General features: G+C 37.4%; 1 protein-coding gene across 1 annotated transcript in view; it reads left to right on the forward strand.

Annotated features, from left to right (window-relative positions):
• Positions 1-3,810, forward strand: part of LRRC1 (leucine rich repeat containing 1) — a 69,461-nt gene extending 65,651 nt beyond the window's left edge. Inside the window, exons 13-14 of the mRNA XM_058836622.1 lie at positions 638-774; positions 2,588-3,810. Coding sequence (XP_058692605.1) covers positions 638-774; positions 2,588-2,746 — 296 coding nt within the window. The 3' untranslated portion in view covers positions 2,747-3,810. The remainder of the gene's footprint in view (positions 1-637; positions 775-2,587) is intronic.
• Positions 3,811-9,709: the final 5,899 nt, after the last annotated feature.

The raw sequence follows: 9,709 nt of genomic DNA on the forward strand, positions 1-9,709 counted from the left end.
AAACAGTGGGAGTATAGAAATGTCTCTGTTTTCAGCTCCTGGATTTTAAGAATAGTTAAAAATTAAAATATATATTTGAATTAACCCCTTTAGAATTAGAGAGGATTAAGCTAGTTCAAGAAGAGTAACAGAGGTTGACTTGACTTTCTCTAAAGGCCTTACTACTAGAAATTAGATTTCGTCCTCTCCAGATGAATCTCATAGCTTCAAGGGTAGAAGGCTTGGAATTTAGACTTGGATGTGTATTCCTAGCAATACTGAAAGGATGAGGTTAGTAAAAGCAGTAATCCTGTGTTATGAAATGCCATTTTAGGGAACATTTAGGCTAATGTCAGCCATGTTCCACAAGCAAAGCATGTGTAGTGGCAAGTATACTAAATTATATAACCAGTACTCTAAAATTCTGAAACAGTCCAAGTACAAAAGTACCTAATTTATGCAGAAACCATTTTAGTGATTGATAACAGAAAACTACTGCAAGTTCTATTTTCTTCCAAAAACAGCAGAAATAGCCACTTGTAAGTATTGGATGAGCAGTTGTTCAGATATTGCAGTTATCAACAATATAGCATGTTGATTGTATGACTTTACATGCGTGTTGCTGTGAATCTTGAGTTACATTTTCCTGTTCTAACAGATAATCTACCACGATGTGGTGCATTGGAGAGTTTGGTAAATGAGATGTCAGATGAAACATGGAATGAGCGGGCAGTGAACAGAGTCAGTGCAATTCGCTTCTTAGAAGATGAAAAAGATGAAGAGGAAAATGAAATGGTATGTTTTCCAAGCATTTGGAAATACATATTGCCTTTAATACCTCCAGACACTGTGACATTAATGCAGAAGTATAAAAAGTCTCTGAACATTCTTGCTGTAAATACTTCAGCTTGAACTGCATGCTTTGTGTGTACATTTGGAGAAGAAACTGTTCATGTTGGCTGCTGCAACTTTTTATGTTTACTTTAAATGCCTTTGTTATTTCTGCTTTGAATATAACTTTTATATTCTGATGCAGGACAGTCTTCTGTTTTGCTTTGTTTTCCTCTCTCTGCTCAGGATGTTTTCTTTCCAGAAAGAAGATAGGATCTTTCTCTGCATCTGTGAAGCTTTACTGCCTGAAAGTATATAGGGTCTAATTTAGGATTCCAGCACTCTGGCATGTGTCTCCATTAAGTTTGCTATTGTTTGTCTCTCTAATTCCTATTTCCAATCTCTTTCTTGCTCTCTCTCATTCTTCTATTTTTTTTTTTTTTTTTTAATTCCACCATTTGCATTGAACCAACCATAGTGTCCATAAACAGCAGGAATGTTGCTCATTAGTTTCCCACTTAAACAAAGGATGTGGGAACATCTGTCACTGTACTTACAAGACCTCTCCATAAAGTTGGGCTCTGAATATCCTGAAGACCAAAACATGATCTGTAGTTTTACTAGCTTTTATTAATAACTAAAACACGTTTTAAATGTGCTTCTCTGATGCTGGTGGTCCTCATTAGATCTCACCTTGACATACTTCAGGGCACTGTCTGGATTGTTTTAGTTTAAAAAGTGACTATAAAACCCCTTACTTTAGTTTGGAAATGAACAAGTAAGGTAGTTGTTCTGCTGCTGTTTCCAAAGCAGCAGAAAGAAAATGTCTCCTAACAGGCATTGTTCACTGACTGATAGGGCGTTCAGAATGATGCTGCTTAAGAACCGTGCCAACCTCCGAATGTCCATAGAGTAGTGAGGGCTCAGGTGTTGAAGATAAGTGCTTGATTTGCCTGATTTGAGGCAAGAACTTTCCTACAGGAAAAAATCATCTTACTGAGGAAAAGGAAAGGCAGATTTCCAAAGCAGTCCTGACCAAAGCATCCACTTTTGGGTCATCAGTTCTGCTGTACTCTGCAGTTTACATGCATGCCACTAAAAAGTAATTGCATGTATATGTGTATTATACCCATATTGTATTTGTGGTGTTCTCTTGGTCTCCTGGCTGGATGCTAACTGGAGTTTTTGTGAACTCTGTTCTCCTTGTAAAGGTTTCAGCACAATGGTATACATTCTTGTGTCTAAGGTGGGAGAAAAGTACTTCCTTATCCTCTCAAGGTGCTTGTTATCAATTAACTTGAGAACCAGACTGTGTGGTGGAGCTGAAAGGCAAGTGGAGATCCACACAAACACTATTTAAAACTGTAAAGAGATCCTGTGGGATTCTTCGAAAATCAGATGAATATTTTAAGTGTGATCTTAAATCACTTGTATGGTTTTGGGGAGAGAAAAAAATCCCCAAGTATAGTTATGAAAGAATCTTCACTTCATAACTTGTAATTGTACTTCACTTGAGTGGCTTTCAGATTAGTAGTCCAAAAGAGAACAAAATTTTCTCTTAGAGACTTCTTAAAACCTCTTTCCCCATCTTCATAAACAAGCAGCTTTTAAAGTAATGCTCAGCACAGAGCATCACAGTTTGAAAAGGAAAAGCGGGGGGGAAAAGGAAAAAAAGTAGTTCCTAGTATTTGGTATGTGAATGCTGAAGCCTTGAAAGTGTATGTTGTTTTTGTGGAGAGACAAAGGCAAAACCACTTATTGCGCTGTTTATTTTTAGAGAACACTTCTAAGGCGAGCCACTCCACACCCTGGAGAATTAAAGAACATGAAAAAGACAGTGGAGAATTTACGGAATGATATGAATGCTGCTAAAGGACTGGATTCAAACAAAAACGAGGTCAATAATGCCATTGACAGAGTGACCACTTCCGTGTAGAGTTCCATCTCCAGGTTTTACCTCCTGTGTCTTCCCCTGCTGTTGAAATGTTCCTGTCATCTCCTGGGACCTCACTGAGCCCCTTTTTGTTTTTAACCAGAACCTGATTCATCGTCTCCATACACATGAAAAGTGCGGCCCGCTGGAAGAAAGTGCCTTATTTCATCCAGGCAGTGAACCAATAATTTCCAAATCAATATTGTAATTTTAATAGTCCTAGGCTTTTTTAAGTTTAATACACTACTGTATGCAGAATACAATATTTTTGTCTTAAACACAGGGGAAATAATGCTTTTCTTTTCCAGAGTGCTGGGATATCTTCTTCCCAGTGGCTGGATGTGCTGGTGAGGAATATAGTTTTGTGGGAAATTGATACACTTTTTTATTTTTTTGGCAGCTCAGATGGTGTAAATTTTAAATTTTTGTATAGGACTTTCATAACAAGATGATGTATTTCATTTTTAAGAGAAAATTTATCTTGAGCGGTACATATTTTAGTATTTGTGGACAAGAACAAGTTTAATGGACAACTGTATTCATTTGTTTGTACCACCCGTTGTGCCTTATTGTGTCTGGTATGTCATATTAGTCTTAAATATAGCAATTCTTGAGGAAAGTGAGTAGATTTGGTCTCCTGCTTTAAATATGTTTTTCTTTTTGGACATTTTTTGGGAATTTTACAGCAGAGAACTTATGTTTATATTATGGGATCTTAGGTTGTGAAGCACAAATGTTAGTTTTATTGTAAACAGAATTAAGATTAAATGACCAAACTGCTATTGTTTATTACATAATGCACTCACACTTTAACTTAGTTGTAATGAAACATCTTGGTTTGGATGCCTTGTTGCATTGCAATCACTAAAAATTCATGCTTCCGTTGGTTTTTTTTTTTTTCAAATGTGCCATCTGTAAAATAACTTGAAAAACAGCACGATAGACTTTCAGAAGCACAGTATGAAATTACTTTTATGTATTACAGAAGAAAGCATGATTCTTTAAAGTGCTTTGGTGGTTTTATAAAAATTTATAAAACCATAATAAAAACATCTTTAAAAGCTTCAGTAGATGTGATGTATCATTGAAACTGCAATTAAAGTATCTATGTATTAATGCTGTCATTGTTACTGTGTTGCACTTCAGTTGTCCAATGCTGATTTCAAGGTCTTATTAAATCTGTGGGTTCTGCTTTGTTTATAAAGGTAGGTATTAACCGGGTTGAATTCGGTAAATAACCATTTTACAAACATCTGATAAAGACTGATGTTGATGTCTCTGGGTTCTGTATGTGCCGTGAGCTGACAAAGACCACTGGCTGGTTCGGTGCAGGGACATAAGGTACAGAGCAAAAATGTCATGTATTTAGTGTTAGATAATGCAGTGAACCCAAATCTCAACAAAATGAGAGACCTGAAGTTTTGTGTGGCTAGCCATGCCCCTTCCTATACCGAACAGTTTTTCCAGTTGGTGTTGGTTGTATGAGAATATCTGAGAGAAGACAGAAAAGGAGGAAATCTGGGAAGTCATAATAACTTGTGTTCAAATTACTGCCTACAGTATGTGATAATTTTTTAGTTTAACTCTAAATTTCCATTTGAAGCTTTTAGAAAAGGCAGGTTTTTTTTAGAAAAAAAACCTGTCTTTTTGATAGTGAACAAGTAGGTGTTTCAAGCCATCTACAAGTATTCAAATCTAACCTGGCAAAATACATTAGTTTTCATTTCTCATCCCAAAGATTCCTCATTTAAGCTTCAAGACATGGTTTTGCAGGAGGGTGCTGGAGGTTTGTACGTGTTAGGCCAGTTCAGTGGTAGTGCAGTTTTATTGTTCCCAAGGCAGAGTTCTCCTGGTTATTCTTGCTAAGCTGCTGTTAAAATAAAACCAAAAAGAAAAGCCTTGGGTAGAATTTTCTTTTTAAAGTACTTACTGGAATTGACACAACAAAAGTTTAAAAATGTAGGAAACCCTGTACCCAGAGTCCAAGTAAACAGCAACAAACCCATTTGAGATGAAGTTCCTAAAAAAGACAGTTCCTAAAAAAGCTAAAGGCAGCAAGACTCTGTGATGCCAGTTTTTCATTTGGAGGTTGTGGCTTGTTTTATTTTTAGCATCTGCTCCGTCAGCAAGATGAATGTGTAAAGCCTGGATATGGGCCTTGCCTGAACTGCCACCAGATGAAAATAATTAATTGCCCTTTTGCACCTACTGCCTCCTGCTGCACTCAGGACAAGATGTAAATCTTGTTGCAGCTCTGTGATAGGCGCTGTGTCGCTTGGCTGTTGATTTTCGTACATTCCAGTAGGCTCGTGGAGACTGCTGCAGTCCACAAACTCACCACAAGGCAAGCACTACTTGCTGCATCCACTTTGGCACAAAGTAACTGGTCAGCAGTCCGTATTTTTTATTTTGGTGATGTTTGAATTTATTTAATTTTTTTCTAATAGCAGAAGGAATATTTGTTGTGGTTTCTCTGGCTACAGATAAATAATTAGGTGATTCGGGGTGGTTGCCTTTATTTTATTTTTTTATTTTTTTTTTTTTTTATCTCAGCCACAGATGGGTGGTATGAATTGCATATTGAAGGTGTTTGCTTCCACTCAGTTGTAATAGAAAATTAATTGAACTCAGACTGGAATCCAGCAATTGGTAAATGAGAGGTTAGAGGAGCTGAAATCCATCATGAGACCAACCAGCTACTATCCCCAGAGGAGTGTTGGCATTCCTTGCTTTTCACTACCGTCTCTCTTCACTTTGTTAATCTGTGTAGTGGAAATCTGGATTTTTGTTATGTTTTTTCAGTCAGTGTCTGGAGAGAAGATAGGAGGTGTATTTTTCAGGCTTCTACTGTAGTACTGTGTAGCACTGTATCTCATTAGTGTCTTTTGTTTATACTTTTTGGTGAGGCAATCTGAGATTCTGCCCTGCTGCAGGTAGTTCAGCAGTGTATACAAGGTAATGTAGTGTTTAAGTCTGGCAATAAGTGTAATTTCTGGGGTACACCTTGAGGTATGGACAGCTGCCAGTGGTGTGGAATAAGAGCAGATGAAATGTTGTTTTTTAGGGCTGACAAGATGCTTGGATTCTTGCTGTGCAAAGTGGCTACCCTCTCTCCTCCTAATACTGGTTCAGAGCAACTTGCATGCCATTCTATTTGATCAAACCTCCATCAGCCTAGACCTCTGAAGTCCCTCTCATCTCTTGAGTGATCCATGTGTGTGCCATTTTATAGAGTGCTTGAAGTACCCTTCTCCTCCCAACAGCATTGATAACATTCCAGGCAGTTTTAACTCTGTTTTATAGCCAGAAAAAGCTGATGACACATGTTCTGTTTGAAGCAATGTCTGTCCCTGAAAGCATGAGCCCTCTCTTCCCAGTCTCTGGTTTTTTTTCACTCCTGCTGATGCTATGAGGAGCCTGAGTAGTGAATATGATTATGACTTTTTTCTCTATAAAACTTTCCTACTTTATTTTGTCTTTGGAGAGGTGGGTTTAATGCAGAGAGGCTACAAAATCTGCATGCTGTTTTATTAGCTATAAACAGGTAACCAGGGAAAATCAACTGACCACAGTGGAGTGGGTTTAATATTAACCTGCCAGTTACTGCATACAAGTTCTCTTTATTCAAAGTCACAATTCCTACTCTTAAAAGAATAAGAAGAAAAAAGGCACTCTTGTGCTACTGTAGTTAGTGTAGCAATGGATTTTTCCATCCCCTGTGTATTGCTCCAGGCTTTTCCCACAACTTCCATGTGATTTATGTGTTGAGATTATTTTTCTGGCTTAAGTTCCATGTTTTTGATAATCAGTGTATTGTAGAAAAGTGTGTACTGGACGCTTGCATAATGCTGTTCTTTCCAGCAAGTGACTTCTTTGTGTCCTGCTTGGCCTGCTTCTGGTCTAGCACTGATGCTTTACAAGTGTTGGGTGAGCAGCTTTTTGCTGATTAGCTACTTAACAGGTTTCATTACTTGGAGCTCATAATTTCAGCTTTTAAGAGAGAATAGTGATGCCAGGAATTTAATTTTATTAAAAGTGCATTTTTTAGTATATTGGTTGATACCATCCAGGTTTGCTGTAAATGTCTGCCTCCCACTGAGACAGAAGCACGTTATTTATCAGAAATAACTAGACCTTTTGTTAATGGTGAATTCACCACATTCTTTGCCTTGACTCCAGAAAATAAGATTACTTTAGCTTTTCAATTGACTTGATAAGAGTGTTTCCCATCTTCACTTTCTGACAAACACACAAATCTGTTTCTGTGCTTGGGTTGCTGTCAGGGAATATGACAAAATCTGGTCTTGACTATCAGTAATTGTTTTGGATGTTCCCTTTCTCCTGAAGCAATTGTGAAATTTTCAGAGGGACAGTGCCTCTGTCTTTTATTGTTAAGTCAGGACTATAATCATTATTTCACCAGCTGAATGAAGAATGAGATTTTTTTTTAAAAGTGGGTAGCACATGCCTGATTTGAGGACAACTCTATGAGCTGCTTTGCAGGAGCTTTTCTGTCTTCTCTTCTGGTAGGTTTTGGAGACACTGTTTGTTTTATTCCCTGCTGTGCAGTTTTTGTGTCCATGGGCTGTTCATTCATAGATTCTGTCTGAGCAGAGGGCTTGGAGGAAGGAGCTCAATGAGTGTAGCTGAACTGTGTGCTAACTTCAGGTGTGAGGGTTCATGGCAGTCTGGTTTTGAATTTGTAACCTGCTCACCATGTTTGCTTCTAAACACTGTTGTTATTAGTCCATTAGCTGTGAGATCTTAACAAGTAGCCTATTTTTTTTCAGGAGAAAACCTTTCCTGAAAATGCAGTGTCACTATTGTCCATGGAGAGAACTGTGTAGCTCCTCAGTGATGTTTCAGAGAAGGGTTTCAACAAACTTTCCTTGCATTAAAACCAGGAAGTGAACACCTGATGTACAGTAACCTTTGACACTGTTTCTCTAATGTACTCATCTCTTGCTGGGGAATGTTGTCTTGGCTGAAGTCTCTGATGTGCAGCTGGTGGTAACAGCCAAACACAAAATGTTAGCAGCTCTCACTGTGGAAGACCAGTGCTGACTGCAGTAACTTTTCTTGAGATCCACAGATGCACACAGAGCTTGGAAATACCACTAAAGCATCAGCAGCTTGGATTTCAGTTTGTAAGCATCCCCAGTATGATGTAGAGAAAGTTTTAGTTGAACACAAAAATAATGAAATTATTCAAAGTCCTACCTTCTTTTGCTCCTGAAGTAAACTCAGGCAAGTTGTGGGAATGTGCTTGTGATGGAAACAGTCTGAACCTATGACACTCTCAGTAACCTGCCAGTTTTACTCAAATCCAAAATAAATGAGCTGCTTTAAATCATTCTGAAGTTGCTCATAGGAGATAGGATTGTCCCATACTTCTTGAACATTAAACATTATAATCATGACTACATGATTATAAACATGAGTGGATTTCTTTATAGTTTGTTAATCCTGGCATCCTGGACTTCCACTAAGTAATTTAAGACCAAATCAAAATCCACACTAACTAACAAAAGAGATTTGTTTGAATATTACTGATGACTTTTCTTTATTCAGAAGGAGAGAAAATTTCAAGTCTGAAGAGCATTTGCATAGTGGATTTTTTTAGGATAACCTACAGCAATTTTTAAAAATTGTATTTTCAGGAAATTAAAAAAAATCTTATCTGGATAATTAATACTTGAGTATCTGAGTTTGAAATTAAATAGTGTATTTACTGCTAGCAAAGTGTTTAAGGCTTGCTTCCATGATCAGTTCAGGCAGCTTTTACGCTGCTTCTTCTCCAGTGGAAGCATATTCAAGGATGCCTTTGTTTCAGCAGCGTTTTGTTCAGCTTTTGTTTCATGTGAATTACACAAAGCTTTCTTAGAAACAGTATTTTGTACTTTAAAAAGGGAATGAGTCTGAAATAGTTTCTGATTAGTAGAATGTGTTATGTATAGCTGTACTTTGAAGCAGAAAAGTGTTTATGCTTAGGAAATGCATCTTTAAAACCATTTTCTCTCCCATAGCCGTGCTATTTAAGCATTAAAAATTTATTATTTATATCATCTTTTAAATAGAAAAATAGGTGAGAATGTGTGTTTGGGGTTTTGAGTTGAATTGTAGGAGCAGGTGTGTGACCACTGAAGTGTTTTAGGAACTGGATTCTACTTGCCCGTGGAGACCAGGCTGTGGCTGTAAGCAGGGTGTTTCACTGTCACTGTGATCTCAGTATGGTGCTTCAGAGACATGGGTGGCTTTCATATCTTGGCTTTTATTGTTAGGCTGTTTTGGATTCTGTTTTATTTACCAGAATGTTTTAGGGTGACACATAGCACTTGCACACCTTTGTTTCCTGGAGGAAATTCATTCTCTAGGGCATTTTTTAGTGAGATCATGTCAGACTAAACACCTTGTGCTTCATGAGAACAATTTGTCCTCTTAACTACAAGGATATGATATGGAGCAGTAGTTATGTTATGGAGAGACTGCATTTGAAAGGATGAAAAATGTGTTGAAAGGTGGTAAAAATGTCACTTGACTTGCTGGTGAAATACTGAAGCAAAATGATCTGTTACCAACCAGGCTCATTAACAGTGAAGGGAGAAGAAAAAATGTGTTTCTGTGGAACATAAGAACTCTTTGACTGATAAATATTTTCTCCTTCCAAACACTTCTGCTTTTAAAAAACAGCAGTATTACACTGACCACATACCCGTGAAGATTAAACTCCTAAATACAGAATTTGCCTTCTTTGTTTTATTCCAGTTACTTTTAAGAAAATGTAAATCTATGTGCATCTCACTTTTTGCTGCTTATGACAATAGCAGTGTTTGCTGCTAATGACTGAAACAAATCACGTTTTTAATCTTGTGTCTTAGCTTCCCCACATATGAAACAAGAAAACTTCCAAACTCTACCTGTGTAGTAAGAAGACCAATTATAATCTGTAAAACTCTGTAAGGAGAA

The sequence above is a fragment of the Poecile atricapillus genome, chromosome 3 (genome assembly GCF_030490865.1).
Source record: "Poecile atricapillus isolate bPoeAtr1 chromosome 3, bPoeAtr1.hap1, whole genome shotgun sequence".
Taxonomy (NCBI): domain Eukaryota; kingdom Metazoa; phylum Chordata; class Aves; order Passeriformes; family Paridae; genus Poecile; species Poecile atricapillus.